This window comes from Triplophysa dalaica, chromosome 11, assembly GCF_015846415.1.
Source record: "Triplophysa dalaica isolate WHDGS20190420 chromosome 11, ASM1584641v1, whole genome shotgun sequence".
In the NCBI taxonomy this organism is placed as follows: domain Eukaryota; kingdom Metazoa; phylum Chordata; class Actinopteri; order Cypriniformes; family Nemacheilidae; genus Triplophysa; species Triplophysa dalaica.
The window spans coordinates 14,954,744-14,971,884 of NC_079552.1; the positions used below are offsets into that span (position 1 = coordinate 14,954,744).

The following is a 17,141-nucleotide window of genomic DNA, read 5'->3' on the forward strand; positions in this document are numbered from 1 at the left end:
CAAACAACACTGACCCCAATTGACTTCCATTGTATAGACACGAAACCACAGTGACATTTCTCCAAATATCTTCTCGTGTGTTCCGTAGGAAAAAGAGTCATATACATGTTTAAAATGACATGAGGATGAATAAATGATGACAGAAATGTTATATTTGCTTGAAATATCCCCTTGAGTCATATCTGTAAAGTTAAGCAAATTCACATATGATCATATTTCCGACTTCACTTTTCTCAATCGAATTGTTTGTGTTGTGGTTAGGATGCGTGAGGACATGTCGAGCGTGGTGTGTGTGAAGGAGACGGAGGATCAAGGGGACCCCGGTGAGAAGCTGTCACAGGATGAGCTCTTGTGTCGGACCCGGGAGGTCATGCAGGGGCTGGAGGCTCTGCGAGCGGAGCACCAGGTCATCCTGGACGGTCTGATGGGGACTCTGCGCTGCCTCAAACAAAATCAGGAGGGTCGTGGTGTGGAGGAGAAGACGACTATGATCCAACGCTCACTGGAGATGCTGGAGCTGGGTCTCAGTGAGGCACAGGTGCATTGTGGGAAATCTTTTAACGGTTAGATTGAAGGGTGGAGGTAAATGTTTTTTATTAAGAGGTGAAATTAATGGTGATGTGTTTGGCTGTCTGTAATTTCAATTGCGCAGGTCATGATGGCTCTATCAGGGCACTTGAGCGCAGTGGAGGCAGAGAAACAGAAGCTTCGAGCACAGGTACACACTTGCACACCTCAGTACATCAAAAATTATAACATTCTCTCAGGTTCATTGCGTCAAATTTCAGATAACACACATGAATAAAATGTATACATAGAAAGGACGGAACAAAAGTGTTAAATGCGTAAATTTAAATAAAAATGACTTGACCACAGTTTATTTGATGTATGCATCAAATGGCTTTGTGTCTGCACCAAGAGCTTCATGCCCTAAAGCTTATAGGTTTTGTGCTGTTTAGGTGCGGAGACTGTGTCAGGAGAACCAGTGGTTGAGGGATGAGCTAGCAGAAACCCAGCAGCGGCTGCAGAAGAGCGAGCAGAGCGTCGCACAGCTGGAAGAGGAGAAGAAACATCTGGAGTTCATGAACCAGCTTAAGAAATATGACCAGGACCTCAGCCCATCTGTAAGACTTGCTCCAAAGTTTTTCCCTCTGTTTGATGTCATTTATTTTCAGTTTATCTCACTCTGCTCTTCTCAATCTCTCATCAGGATGATAAGGACTCTGATTCCAGCAGGGAGACACTGGATGATCTTTTCCCAGATGAGCAGGATGAGCCGGGGCCTGGCAGTAAGTCATAGTCTTTAACATGGCAAATCAAGAGCAAATAAGTTTGATATAAAAGTCATATTCAAAATGTCTTACTGTTTTCCATGGCTGTATTTGCACACACATCAATATTGCTGTCGTTCAGTATCGGTGTAAAGGGATTTCCAAAAATGTGAGGGCACTTCTGTGTTGCAGCAATTTTCACACATTTATGTCACAAATTTGCTTGAATGGGATTAGTGACTTAGAAGTAGTTCATTGTCTTGAAACTAATTTTCTTTTTTAACATATGTTAGCAAAGGAAAAACAGTGGAAAGTATAGGGGCAGTGGGTTGATGAAAGAAGAGAATGAGTCCCTTCCGATATTTTCCGCTAGATCCTGTTCCTGTCTTTTATTTAGTTTCCTTCCTTCCACTTTCTCAATTTTCCTGCCGGATAATCTCTGCATTCACTGCGGTGCAGGATCAAAGGCTAGCGTGCATTGTGTCATGGCAGAAAGTGTCTGTTGCACACGGGGGGTTTCGGCATCGTGTGTCTCGTGCTGAATCCCAAGCCTGCTTAGATTAGCTCTCACACTGACACACGAATGCCAGACTGCTGTTTCACTGTCAGTGATGAATCCCTACAGAAGATTCAACTCCTGGAGGGGTTTCCAAACAGACAGACATTAATCTGCTCTAAGAAAGATGGAATTATTATCTTCTCCACATTCCTAAAGTTGTCGGGACATATTCCTCTCACTACCTTCGCTTTGCTCTGCTGTATTTTTTTGAATAATTATTGGTGGTTTATGTATTGAAGTTTCAAATCATTGTTTCTGGAACTGTCAAGTGAAAAAATAGTGCCTCATTACTGTCAATGAATACACAAAAAATTTGGTTTTGGAATATACTATAGCAAAGTTTAGGGTTGACAATGTAATATAAATTGTTGAAAGTTATTAAAGTAACCATACCTCCCCTCTTCAGTCCAGCCTCTTCACAGCAGTGCAGTAGCAGCGGCGCAGCAGGGTGGGTACGAGATCCCCGCTCGTCTCAGGACCCTCCACAACCTGGTGATCCAGTACGCCTCACAGGGCCGCTACGAAGTAGCCGTCCCTCTCTGCAAACAGGCTCTGGAAGATCTGGAGAAAACCTCTGGCCATGACCATCCAGATGTAGCCACCATGCTCAACATTCTCGCCCTAGTTTACAGGTCAGTATTATTGCTATAAATATGTAACAAACGTCAAATTAATTATTGTTTGCCATCTCTTTGGCGCAAATTATAAAAAGGTTAGGTAAACATTTTTCTCTTATATTAACAACAAGACTGACATAATATTCAACAGGCTAGTTCATAATTTTCAATAATTAAATTCCGAGTAAAGTGACTTTAAAATATGTGTTCTGAATTTGTTACACAACAGAAAAGTGTGTAATTAGCCACCCAGAAAAATTTGAATTAAATAAATCCAATTCAATAAAATACATTTTCAAAATCTTGTAAAAATAGGCAGGACTCTCTGCTCTCAAACGCTGGGTGTCAGTCCACTGTTGGTGCTGAAGCCACGCCCACTCGTGTCACTCAACCTGAGTCCCCAGTAGGCTTAATGTGAAGATTGTTATTTGTTATTTGAATTCAAACACGCGAAGTCAATGTGCGCAATATTCTTTAATAGATCATTCACGAGTTCGCCTATGCAGATAATAATGCAGGTTAAAAGGTATGCGTATTTGGAGTGATGTCCGGGAGAGGGCAGAGAGGCTGTCAGTTTCTTCCGAACTTGGAGTAGGGCCTACACTCCCTCTGTCCGGGAGAGGGCTTCGGGCCTGGTATTAGCCCAAACCCAAAGCATTCCCCCGTTGTCTCGTCATTGAGCAGACACCTGATACTAGGTCCTAATGATAGGTGATGGGCCATGCATTATCGGATTCTTCATTGCGTCATCGATCCCCTGTTTTAGCCCCACCCAAAAAATCCTGTACAGAGAATTGGTGAAAAACTGTTTAACGGTTCAACTCCACAACTCAGTACTACATACTTCTGTGTCTTGTACTGTGTTTCAGCATACATTTCTGACATCTTTAATCTGTAAATCTCAGAATTATCTGTACCCGGACTTTAAAGAGTTGCAATTTATTTGACAGTATGTGTACTTGCAGTGTGCTTAACCACCAAATTACTTTAGGGTTAGGTTCTGGGGTGGAACATAATAACACAGTAAGTACATGTAGAACAAGACTGTAAATATAGGTTATGAACGATATGAAAGTGAATAAAGGATGACAGAATTTTTCGGTTGAACTGTCCCTTTAAAGGGTTGTTAGGCACCGTTAATACTATTCGATTTCACTTTATTGTTGGAATTTCTGTAAATATATGTCCACACATTAATACACATCCACAATACATTAACATTGACAATACCCATAGACCCCCATACATTTGCCATTCGTTTAGAATCCCAAGATCTACATTGATCCCCGACTCTTGATTTACCAATTTTATTGATTTATGCACAAAATATCACGTAGCCTACTTTTTTTTAATCTAGATTAATCTAGATTAATCTAGATTAAAATGGCTCATTTGAATTCTGCCGAAGGCATTCAGAATATGTGTGCTACCCAAATAATGACTAAAAGTAAGTCTTTGAGAACGGGTTTCTCAAGCCAGGTGGCGCATTAGACCAGGGGCTCATCTCCTGTTTCCAAAATGCATCACAAACTGCTTGAGAAAGCTGTTCTACTATGATAATTGGTGATGAAAATTAAATTATGTTCAATAAGATGAACTTGTGTTTACTTCCGCATTAGCTATGGGATGATTTCCGTTTAGGTGGTACTTGAGACTGGAAGAGCTCCTACAGTACATTTACATTTAGTCATTTAGCAGACGCTTTTATCCAAAGCGACTTACAAAGAGTGAGGGAGCAACAAGGGATATGTCATACAGGAGCCATAATACATTAGATCTCAATACAAAGTTACTGGTTTCAACTAAAGCTAGACCACTACCTGTTGAGAGAAAGTGTTTTTTTTTAAACCAATTCCGCATTGCACAAGGTGCAAACAACCTTAGTCTTGTCGATGTTTCTATTGGGAAGCTTCTTAAAAATTAATATTCCCTGAAGCAAACCCGGCGGCTTCATAGCTGCATCCATGTTAGCCCGTCACGTTTGATGCGGTAATTTCAAAGTAACGTTATGTTGTGTTCAGACCAAACGCGAATGGCGCGTCAAGCGCGAGTGATTTATATGTTAATGCAAAGAGCCAATAGACCTACTTGCTGCGCGAATCGCGCGAATGAAGCCCTGGTTATGAGATGATGAGGCGGCTTCTGCTTCCGCGAATGACGCGAATCACGCGAGTTGAAAAATCTCGTTCTCGCCCCGTACAGTGCAGTTAAGCTGGTATACATCCGCGCTAAAATATCAAGGTGAAAGTCATCATAGCTTGCGTAGTATAGACCCAGCTCCCAACCCAACTTTGAGAATAGATTAACGGCGACATTTATTTTATCGCGCGATAAGAGTCTCACTGCGTTAACGGCGTTAATGCCGTTAAAGCCCACCACTAATAGAAATACAACTATACCATGCACATATTTCATACTGTATGACACTTTGTATCACCGACTGAAAAACAAAGAAGGAACTGTTTGCGTGCGAAGGAGGATCTATAAAATTTTTTATAAAATACTTTTATCTTTTCCTTGCATAGTACGTAGAGACAAACTTTAGTATGTCGTTTGTAGTTTAGTCCTCTGAACATTGTGGCACTTTTAAAGCATTGCTATATTTGTTAGCATTCCACACAACCTGACATGGCAACATTTGCTCAACCAGTTGTGTAAGTTAGGGACAGGGCTATTTGTTTAACCAATGAATGGTAGGGGAGTGTTTGGAAACCTGTTTGAAAACAGTCATGATATGATGATATTTGGTGATGCAAGTGGTGCAGAAATAATACGCTTCACTTGTGTAAAAAAACGACTTAATACCTGCAGTATCTTAAACTGGAATATGGTGGTATTACAAAATGTTTTAAACCTCAGCTTGCTTTGTTTCATGTCCTGTTTGCAAACCGTCAAGACATTAGGCTATAATGCAATCACCCCGTTCCCATGGAAGCAGGTTTTTGTGAGAAGGACCTTAGTATCTGCCCTTTGTTGCATAACATGTACCAATAGATTTACGTCAGAGTGTTTTCTGCTCTTCAGGGACCAGAATAAATACAAAGAGGCTGCAAACCTCCTCAACGATGCTCTGGCTATCAGAGAGAAGACACTGGGCAGAGACCACCCTGCGGTAAGAACCGGTCCCACCCTCATCAGCACTTTGTCTGCTGTGGTGTGTATTGTGTCTATAGTTTGTATTGTAGTTTGCTTTAGTAGTTCTTAAGCTGTGTTTGCTATCATGTGAAGCTTATGTCTCACCCTCTCATCAGGACCAGCGTCCCACAATTCTCTGCAGAGGTTAGATGCTAAACAGCTCTTGAAGAGCAACACACCTTCTGTTCCTATTTCTTTCTGGCTTTTTCTTAGGGTTGGGTGATGCATTGGGTATTTGACATATCTCCAGTATATTATTCAAATATTATTGAATATAGGAAAATTAGAAACATTGTAAGTCAATTAATGCTCTTTTATTTGGCCAGTATGTTTCCTAAAGACTGTCATCACTACTACGGTAGTTGCTGTCTTGTGACTTAGCATTAAGACTTTTAATTTTAATAGTGTCACTTAAGATTTTAATTGTGTCCCAAACATTTTTTGTAGCGTAACTGTTCATTTCTGTAAATTGTTTAAAAACATACTATTTTAGCTAAAGCAGATAAATGCTGGGATATATATTAAATATCCTCAAAAGGGAAAAATAGTGAGAAACTATTTTTTGCTATATTGCCCAACTCTTTTTCACTTTCTGTCCATCTGTCACATGCATGTGGCTGAGATCCATAAATATCAATCAGAGTTCAATCAGAACACGTGTAACTCAACACGGGGTGCTTATATGTATAACTCAGATCATACAAGGAAAATCTGAATCTTAAGGAGATTTCCAGTACGTAATCGGTTTCATTTTGCTGATTGTAAACATGGACGATTAAACCAATGCATAATCGTCAACCGATTTGTTTGATTGTTATAGAAAGTGGAAGGTTTTATGATTTAAATGATGTATGTCTGATGTCTTCTGCAGGTGGCTGCCACGCTGAACAACCTGGCCGTTCTTTATGGCAAGCGTGGAAAGTATAAAGAAGCAGAGCCTCTGTGTAAAAGGGCGCTGGAGATACGAGAGAAGGTGGGTCAGACGTCACCCTGAAGCATCATTGCAGTTTTCTTTCCCTGCCAACAGCGTTTCTATTGTACAACATAAGTCTCTTTCTGTGTTCTGTATGTCACTGAGGACATAATGTACTGTTACATCTCCACACTTCATCCCTGTGTCCTTCAGAGACTGTAGACAGAATAAAGCAGCCTGGGTACCTGGGTATCTTCCTCGCTGTGTCACAGTTTGATACAGAGCGACAGTAGAGACAGTTTTTCTTAGCCTCTGTGTGACAAACCTCTTACTGAAAGTCTTGCAGTTCTGCCTCTCATGCAGCGCTGAGGGAAAGAGCTTAGACAATCTGCTGAATCCAAACTCGACTATTCTACAAACTTATGATAAAGAGAATAGTGTTTAGATTGTGATGGTAAAATATATATATAATATATTATTTTTGCGTTGTGGTTTTTAATATGTGATTTAAAGGTCCAGTGTATATTTTATTTGGAGGATCTACTTACAGAACTGCAATATAATATACATAACTGTTATCAGAGGGGTATAAAGACCTTACATAATGTAGCGTTATGCTTTTATTACCTTAAAATAAGCCGCAGGTCCCCTTGCATGGAATTCACCATGTTGTTTCTACAGCAGCCCTAAACAAACAAACTGCTGTACAGAGCACGTTTCTGAAAAACATTTAGAAAACGAGACGACATCTTATTCTGCGTCAGCCACCTTAGTGCTTCAATAGAGATGGGAGGAGTGAACCGGTGGTTGCCGTTAGATGCCGCTAAATTTCATTCATTTACTTTAATTTAAAGCGATCTTTTTAACATTTTGGTAATGGGGTGACAATAAATCCAATCTACAATCTTGTTTACCAGTAGGAGTAGCTGAAGCCAGGGAAAGATAGAAGAAAGAAGTGACAACAAAGAAGATTTTTCAAATTAAAATACTGTATAGAAACAGTGTTAGATTTAAGAAAAGCTGACAGTTAGGGGTTAGTCACTACTATTTAATTATATAGTGACTAAAATGCATAGAAATCAGTTCACACATACTTATTTGCCACTCCCGTTTAATGATGTTAAAGGGAGTTATCCAGTTTCTTTATACTTTTTTTTGTTTTGAAATTTGTGCTTGATGAGACATTATCCCACCCATTGCCATCTAATGCGTACCCCTGCTTTTGAGATCGGTCGACTTTTCTTGACTGAAAATGCAGACACCTGACACCAGTCTAGACACACGGAGAGACGGAGAAAAAATTACTCCAGCATTATTATGCTTTTAGGTTTTTTCTTCTGACTTGTGGCAACATTGGTGACAATATTCCTTAAAGGTATAGTTCACCCAAAAATGAAAATTCTTTCACTATTACTCACCCTCTTGTCATTTCAAACCGGGATGACTTTCTTCTGCAGAATACAAAAGATTTTTTTCAAGAAAGTTGGTAACAAAACAGCACCACCACCCTTCATTTCTATTGTATGGACACAAAACCAAAGCAATTGACAACATTCTCCAAATATCTTATGTGTTCTGCAGAAAGAAGGAAGCGTTTTTTTTGGTGAATTATCCCAAAGTAGGAAACACAGGAACAAAATGGGAGAGTTTCCGGTCACAAGCTGTTGAGAGGTGTGACAGAGGGTTAACTTTAAACCCATAAATGCAAATCTCAAAATAGCCTAAAAAATAAATTTAATCTCTCAAAACAGCTGAACAATTAGAACTTTGTGGCTGGGTTGGTGTGTACTGCCATAATCATTGTTGTTCTTAAGCAGATAAATAACAGGGCCTGTGTGTGTGTTGTGTATGTGCTGTAGGTGTTAGGAAAGGACCACCCTGATGTTGCGAAGCAGCTGAATAATCTGGCGCTGCTGTGTCAGAATCAGGGAAAGTATGAAGAGGTAGAATACTACTATCAGAGAGCCCTGGAGATCTACCAAACCAAACTGGGCCCTGATGACCCCAACGTGGCCAAGACCAAAAACAACCTGGTATGATCAGTTTGTATCATTCACTCATTTAGCAAACAGACATTGATTTTTAATACTCATAGATATCTATGTGCTTTAAAAGATTACATAAAAGATTATTTATCAAATATGCTACTGTTCATTTTAAAATCCTTTTTTGTGTGTGGACACAGTTCCCAGTGTACATTTTGTGCTGTAATGCATCTGTGTAGTGTTTTTAGTAATGTTATTTACTGCAAGATTTCTGCTCCCTCAGCAAATTATACACAGCAAATGAATCATAAAACTTTTAGTGTAATAGAAGAAGCTTATAGAGTGAAGGCTCCTGCTCGGGCTTACACATCTATCAGCAGCCTGAACCCCTACTCACTCTCTCTCTCTCTCTCTCTCTCTCTCTCTCAGGCATCATGCTATCTGAAGCAGGGAAAGTTTAAACAGGCAGAGACTCTATATAAAGAGATCCTCACCAGAGCCCACGAGAGGGAATTTGGCTCTGTAGATGGTATGTTTTCAATACCCATATAATTCATTATTTATGTAGTTTTGGAAATGTGTCCTGTTCTTGTACTCAGACAAACAGGGTCTCTACAGTCCGCAGCAGTACACTGGATTTTAACCAAACCGCAAAGACTAACGAGGGATATTACTTGCGTTTACAAATTGGCATAATTTAGTCACCCTCATGTTGTTCCAAACAAGGATATTTTGAAGAATGTGGTGACCGAAATAGTTATTGGGCACTATTGACCGCCATAGTTTTGGTACACTGTCAATGGTGCCCCAGAACTGTTTGGTTACAGACATTCTTCTAAATATCTTTCTCTGTGCTCAGCAGAACAACTACTTATACGGTTTTGGAACAATTTGAGATTTTTCACTTTTTTTAGGTGGTGAACTATCCCTTTAACATGCTTAACTTAAGATACAAAATTATTGGCGCATAAACTTAAAAATGATTCAATATAATTTTTCCTTGTATATATGTTATTTTATCGTTTAAAATTGTATGTGCATGTCTGAGCTACAAAGACAAGTGCATTTATTCATTCACTCACATGCTCCGTTTCAGATGAGAACAAACCTATCTGGATGCATGCAGAGGAAAGAGAAGAACAGAGCAAGGTGTGTAACGCTCAACAGTCACAGATCAAGTGCATCACTGAGCACTTAAAGGCTGAGTAGATCATTTGGAAACTGCTAACGTTTGCCTGCTAGCAGTGAAATCATACGATCATGCGAATCACCATCCAAAGCCACACCTCGCGCACGCACAGACAAGAAGCTGTTGGATCGGTTACAGTGAAGTCATGTCACATTCACTGGTGAGAAACAGTGGCGATCGGTGCCTCCTCTTCAGGGGAATCAGGAATTCAAAATACTTGCTCAGCGCTTCACGTAAACCTATGTGCATGACGCATCATTTCAAAATACGCGCCTGCAGCAGACGCTTTGAAAGGGTTTATGATAAAAGAGACGCTCACGTTCAGAAGACACTGCGTTAACACTTAACTCTGATTACACATGAGACCGAGTATCTAGCAAACACTAGCATTTCTTTTTTTTATAAAAAAAACCTTTCGACACGTCTGCAGCAGGCACATATTTTGACATGACAAGCTAAATACGTTACATGTTTTGCCGAACGTTTGCATTACTGCTTCCCCTGAAGAGGAGTCACGGATCGCCACTGGTGAGAAAACATTACTGTACCCTACGCCTTTCACAGAAGACAAATAATTATAAAAATACCAATGTTTCGCTTTTCTTATTGATTGCTATCAGGATGTTAAGAGACTTCCAACTAGCGTGACTAAAAACATTTCTGGACAGGATTGCCTACACAGCCTTTAAACCATTCCCCTGTCAGTTAAACAACTTTTGGGATTTACTCAGAAACACTGATCTCACTCCATTTTTATTGTAGCAGTGATTTTGAGCATCTTTAAGTGATATTAGAATGTTATCATTCATTCTTTGGTAGTACTTTGAGCGTTTCTGAGATTGTGTTGGTGTGTTTCAGGGCAAGGAGAAGGATGGCTCTCGTTTCGGAGAGTACGGTGGCTGGTACAAGGCCTGTAAAGTAGACAGGTGAGATAACCTAGACATATATCACAATCTTCCTAAGACTATAATTTGTCAAGTAACTTGAATGCAATGACTTTAGCATAATTAAGTGTTTTCCTGTCTGACCTTTAACCCCTGCAGCCCCACTGTGACAACCACACTGAAGAATCTGGGAGCTCTGTACAAGCGACAGGGAAAGTTTGAGGCTGCTGAGACTCTGGAGGAAGCGACTCTGCGTTCCAGAAAACAAGTGCGTGTGTGTTTGGTGGTCTGGGGTGTTGTCCTGTAGTGAACATAATCGGCTTAACTGTTCATAGAAACTTGTTGCTAAAAATACAGTTTTACAAGGTTTGCACAAGGTTTAACATTATTTTTGACAAATACCATCGGCTGCTCCTAGTCACATGATCCATCGCAACATAAGCGACTTATATGCGTCTTTAAATGAGATTTGTAAGCCACGGATAAATTCCTGATAGAAAGATCTTGTTTGTGATGTTCCGTGCATCAATCAGGGGTCTTTACTCTATCTGCAGGGTCTGGACACGACACATAAGCAGCGTGTGGCAGAGGTCCTGGGAGACCCTGAAGTACGAGAGAAGCAGAGTAGTCGCGAGAGCTTGAACTCTGATACAGTCAAGTACGAAAGCGGCCCAGACGGAGGAGAGGAAGTGAGTATGAGCGTGGAGTGGAACGGGGTAAGTGCAGCACATACCGCCCAGGCCCTCACACAGTATTTCACTCATGAGTGTATCTCAGGCATACATGTATAGAGAGGAAATAATATAGCAATAAATCTTGTGGCCCCTCGCACATTCACTTACATAAATACAACAGAAATTATGCAAGTTATATTATTTCAGCCAATTAAATGATCTCACGGCTTTATAGGACCATTCATTTGTAAAGTTTGCTTGTATGGAGTTCAGTATCAAAAGTATTAAAGTTAATGCAACACTGTTTCGCTCACAAGACCCTTGGGAAGGCATTTCCAGCTTGTGTTTGTGAGAATCAAACTGTGTTGGATTGTAGTTACTTTGAATACTTAGTACACTCACTGACTTGATACCTTGTTGCAATCATATTGATGTATTCACCTGTAGTGCTTTATAGCTTTTTTAACTCTTTCCTACCTTAATTAACTCTGAAAGTAAATATCTTTAGTTGTAATGCAAACTTTTCACTAAAGTAACAGTTAAATTGATATTACACATACTTTTTATAAAACTACGTATGGCAAATATTTTAGCATATGAATGTTTTTGGTCATGTTACATATATATGACTTAGTAGATCTATAGCCTCGGAAAAAATTTAAGAGACCACTCATTAAGAGACCAGACCATTAAGAGATCACATAAAAATAGTTTTTGAACTTTTATGAATACAAATATTACTGTTGTATTGCTTGAGAGTGAATATAAACTTGTTTTCTTTGTAGTATTTGTGATCTGTAAAAATACAGAGCATGAAATGAATGCAAATAGAAACAATATTTTTATTTGAAATTTGGGAGAAATATTGTTGAGAAAAATTGAGTTAACATAATGAAACCAAAATGATCACTTTACGTTAACACATACATATAAATAGTAAATTCAGAAAAACTGTAAATCATTTTGTAATGGTCTCTTTATATTTTTTTCGCCGTTGTATATTCATTTTACTGTGCTTATGTACTGTATTTACTGTATATTTGAATAGGATAAACCTTTGATCAATGATATAATAGCAACCTGTGGTTTTAAAATCAGATAAAATAGATAAAGATGCAACCAAGGTCAAGTGGGCTGCTTATTGCTATAGTGCTCACTTAAAATACACATGCAGTTCAAAGCATAGTTTGCAGATGTCCCATAAGAGTCAAGCATAATTAAATTGTTTTAGAATAAAAGTTTCGTTAACACTGCAGTTATCTTGAATCACCATATTAGAATTCAAAGAATTAACCTCTCTTCTTTTAGCAAGCCGTTCTCTTCTGTAAGGCAGATGTTTTGTAGCTGCTGTTTTGACACCATCACACCTCTGCTGTAGTCTCTCTGCATTTCTGAGTCACAACTGCCGTAGCAACAGTAACCTTAGCGCCATGACAACCATTCTGCATCACTCTTAGACAAGAGCCCGTCCCCATTTCAGATAATGGGAGGCTCCCTTCCGATTCATCGAGCTGGTCTGAAAGTTTTCCTCCTCTGTCTTTTGTGTCTTTGCCACTTTTCGTCTTACTCAATAATTCGTTATATTTCACACTCTGTCTCAGATACTAAATACCTCTCTTTGTACATGCTCACAACAGACTCGCACACAATGTACAATGAACAGCGTCTTTCACATCAATGTATGTATATTAATGTTGGGGTCACACACATGTTGGCGTGGGCTGTGTGTTCTGTACTTATGGTGTGATTTCTAATCTGTCTTATTCAATGTATAACGTGCTCTAATTCTGTAAGTGTTTTGTTGATTTCCTAATGCTTTCTACATCTGTCCTTGCCAAGCAATTTTCGTGCTATTGTTTTCATCTATTTATTTCTCTTCAGTCAAATCTGACATCTATAATATATAAACTTGCACGTGAGCTGAGAGTTGATATGTGTGATAAACAACATGTGGCTTTGGTTTCTGCATTAAATTTTGCACAGAAATCTCATTTAGTCGAGCATTTCACTCAAAACAAGCACAGGATTCTACTCTGACATTTTTTTGTTTTGAGGTTTTGGTTTCCAGTTTTAGCGTTTTAGTTGCTTTATGTTAACTCTTCAATGATTTCGGTAACTTCTTTTACAGAGCTTTGATATCCATTCAGGCACCCCCTTCTGACCAAAAACATACTTTTCACAACCACACAAATGTTTGCAATGCTGACGCACAGTGTATTTTTGCTTTTCAGTTAGCCATTGCTAATCATAGAAGGCATAACACATAGACATAGTTTCCGTGACGTCACCCGTAGGTTTCTGAGGAGCTGTTTTGAAGCTTATAGTGAGGGGGGCTGGCCATCACAATCTTAGCAGCAAGTCATCATCTTAGCAGCGTGTCACTCTCTGATCATCAAAAATGGGCAAAGTGGTCACGTAACTTTATTTTAAATTTTTGTTGCTGTATTTTAATGCTTAATATAAGTTAAACGGGTGAGTTATTAAAAAAATCACCCCTCACAGTTGGAATAAAGGGTAAAATTAGCTATATGGACCAAAACATTTTTTGTTACCGGATGTAAACATGTTTTTGCTGCTGTAAAGTTACCCATTTTAACATGGGGGTCACTGAGATTCTGCTCTCTTTTTGAGCCAGTCGATTAATTGCAGTTTAATTCACTACTGCGTTGGCTTCACTAGAGAGATCAGAAGGTGGTCGCTTGGTGCTTATGCTGCTATAGCGACCTTTGTGTATAGTGCCGAAATTGTGTTCGGAATGCAATGCCCAGCGACATTGTGCATAGAATGTTTTTGGGTTAACATCTCATCTTTGTTTTTTATTTGCTTTTTCACTGTCTTTCTCTTTTATTCTCTGTACTTACATATTTATTCTTCCTAATAATGTAACATTTTTGTCTCTGTTCCTCCTGCTCTATAACTCTCTCTCCTCCTTGTGTACTTATTCTGCTTCCTCTTGCATTGCTCTCTCTCTCTCTCTCTCTTTCTGTGGTTGGCAGGTGTAACTCCAGATGCCTTGTTGTGGTTAATGAACTTACCTTCTGCATGACGGACGCCCTTCTCACCCACCCTCTCCAGCTTTGCTGTTTCTCGTCTCCTCTCTCCCATCGGCACCTTTCCTTCTCCTTCCTTCTCTGAAGAAGCTGGCAAAAGTCAGCCATGTTCTTTGGCCTTCATGTCAAAGCTCATCTTCTTCAAAGCTGCAGCACTCTTATAATAAATCAGATATTAGTCTGTAATATATCAGTAGAGAAATCTCTCTGTCTGTCAGTCACTCTAACTGTCTGTCTGGTATATAAGATGTCACTATGTCTGTGTGTCTATAATTAACCTTCTGTAGAGCTCAGAGTCGCCTCTTGTGTAAAGATCTCTACTCTATCATAGTAAACAATCTCTGTTTTCCTGCTCTAATACTCCAGTGGGACTATCCTACATTTCCTTTCTGATTTTTCTTCTGTCGAGGACTATGGCTGAAATTGTAAGGAAGAGATCAAGAGATTTAATTTGACAAAAAATGTTTGTGATAGTTACAAAATCGTACTAACCATTTTTTCAAGTGTTTTCCCTCAAAAAAAAATGAATCAAGATACATTATCTCGACAAGTAAAAGTGACTTAAGATATTTAGTCTTGTTTTGTAGAAAAAGGTAAGAATTAAGTAAGTTTATGTTTATAACAAGCAAAAATGGCTTGGATTTGGTTTGATCTTTTTCTTATGTTCCTAAATTCAAGTTCTTAGCCTGTTGACAGATTTTAATTCTTTTAAAACTTACTTAATTCTTATATTTTGGTCATAAAACAAATATTAAAGTCATAGGTCACTTCCCTTATCAAGTAATTGTGTCTTGATTTAAGAATGTTTTAACATTTGTTTTAGAAAACAAGACAAAAATGCTTAGTATGAAATTCATTTTTGCAGTGAGTTATGCATATAATTATGCACCTGGGTGTTGACCATTGTTATTAAAATAATTTTTCACTATTTTCCAAAAACCTTTCGATCATAAAAACCCTGAAAAACATTGTAAAAATCCTAAACTGCACTCCTGTTCCTCACAACATTCTTGTCAAATTAAATGTGACGTTTATTTTGACATGTTGTGAATGTTGGACATTTTTTTCACGTTCCAGGTTGAGCTTTTGTGGCCTAATGTCAATTTCTGTGAAGATAAAACATTCAGTGTTAAACATTTTGCCACAAACACTGGAAAACAAGTTGAGCTTGAATTGGACCAGGAGCACTCCTTCAAGCTATTTGACAGGGCATGTGACACACTGTACAGATATGTGTGGTTTGCTCTCTGAATTTTCACCTCAATGAACGCTGACTTCTGAAAGCTCTGCAATCCTGTCTGTTTATGTCACTTCCTGTACAGTGCATTATTGTGGCATGATTGTGTAGTTCAGCTTCTCTATAAACCAAAACTTACTCTCCATACACATATTGGCCATTATTGTGAACACACTGTATTAATAGGAGGTGGAGATGGACAGATGACAAAAAAGAGAGGGATGAGATGAATAAATGCATGTCGATCTCTTTTCTTTCTTCTACTAACCTCTTCTCTGGTGTGTTGCTGCATCTTGTGTCTTTCATAACTTCTAATAAAACTGACTTTACTCACCACAGCCTCTGCCTGTGTGCTCTTACTCATCTGTATCTGAATGCGTATGCGTTTTTGGTGGAGTATCCAGGGCCTGTAGTGCAGATGTGTGTGTGTGTTAGATGTTATAGTGAACTTGTTGCATTGTTGGAGTTGGTAATCATCATCTGGGTCAGTGTGAAGTTTTCTTCAGTCCCCTCCTTCCATCCCTCTCCATCATGTCCACCCCTACTTGCTTTTCGGAACCCCTGGATGAATGGCCAAGGTCAGAGGTGAGGGGTCGCAGCAGAAGAGACTGCAGCAGAGCACAGCGTGGTAACAGAAGACAAAATATATCGGGACCTTAAGAATATCAGCACAGAAGAAACGTTACAATAACCTCTTCACTCTGATGTTTAAGACTCTGAGGAACAGTTTGAAAGAACAGACGTGCAAAATGTTTTTGTTTATTAAAGATACTTTTTTTTTGCAAAAACAATAACATTTCAGGGATCTATATATTAAAATAGAATAAAATTAAAGTTTTGTATTCAGACTCTTAAAGCTACAGTTCACCCGAAAATATTGTTTCTCTTGAAATCCAAAACCTATATAGGACGATTTCAGCTGTGAACACAAAAGAAGATATTTCGAGAAATGTTTTCATTGTTTTGTGCCATACAATTGATGTCAACGTGAGTCTGATGTTGTTTAGTTATCAACATTATTCAAAATATCTTCTTTTGTGTTCTGAGGTTTGAAATGACATGAGGGTGAATAAATGATGAAAAAAATACAATTTGGGGCACTGTCCCTTTAAGCTATAACAATATTTTATTTTGGGAGTAAGTTACATTATAGCTAACACTTGTATAGTTAGGTTCATAAATATTTGGACAAAATATGTTTAAGGTAAAGTTATATTATGGATATTGGCTTAAAGTGCACACTCTCAGCTTTATTTAGAGTATACACAAATTCATAATTCATAAATTAAGCATGTTAAAGATCTAGAGTTGAATCTACGTGTGTTGTTTTTATTGGAAGCTGTTGCTGTAAAACCCACATCATGCGGTTCAGGGAGATCTCCATCCAAGTGAATCAGACCATAGTAAGACTAAAAAAAACACATCAGAAAGATCCCAGGTACCAAAACAACAAGTTGGTGCATTCTGAGACGGAAACAACACACTGGTGAGCTCAGCAACAAAAAAAGCCTGGAGAGTTTGTAGGATATAAGTGGTGGATGATGTCATTATCCTCTCCACAATAAAGAAAATCATTATTTGGTTGTTATGCGTATTGTTATTAGTTTTATCACTCCAAAGAAAAAAG

At 38.8% G+C, this 17,141-nt stretch overlaps 1 protein-coding gene across 5 annotated transcripts in view; it reads left to right on the forward strand.

Moving 5' to 3' along the window:
- Nucleotides 1-17,141, forward strand: part of klc1a (kinesin light chain 1a) — a 34,838-nt gene that overhangs the window by 11,628 nt on the left and 6,069 nt on the right. For 3 of the 5 annotated variants that reach the window (XM_056761375.1, XM_056761378.1, XM_056761376.1), the window contains exons 2-14: nucleotides 262-538; nucleotides 653-718; nucleotides 960-1,124; nucleotides 1,211-1,289; nucleotides 2,237-2,462; nucleotides 5,472-5,559; nucleotides 6,454-6,555; nucleotides 8,355-8,528; nucleotides 8,910-9,009; nucleotides 9,577-9,629; nucleotides 10,528-10,595; nucleotides 10,713-10,821; nucleotides 11,108-11,269. In XM_056761375.1, coding sequence (XP_056617353.1) covers nucleotides 263-538; nucleotides 653-718; nucleotides 960-1,124; nucleotides 1,211-1,289; nucleotides 2,237-2,462; nucleotides 5,472-5,559; nucleotides 6,454-6,555; nucleotides 8,355-8,528; nucleotides 8,910-9,009; nucleotides 9,577-9,629; nucleotides 10,528-10,595; nucleotides 10,713-10,821; nucleotides 11,108-11,269 — 1,668 coding nt within the window. In that variant the 5' untranslated portion in view covers nucleotide 262. Of the gene's footprint in view, nucleotides 1-261; nucleotides 539-652; nucleotides 719-959; nucleotides 1,125-1,210; nucleotides 1,290-2,236; nucleotides 2,463-5,471; nucleotides 5,560-6,453; nucleotides 6,556-8,354; nucleotides 8,529-8,909; nucleotides 9,010-9,576; nucleotides 9,630-10,527; nucleotides 10,596-10,712; nucleotides 10,822-11,107; nucleotides 11,270-14,223; nucleotides 15,848-17,141 lie in introns of those variants that run through there. The other 2 variants (XM_056761379.1, XM_056761377.1) reach the window with 2 other exon arrangements.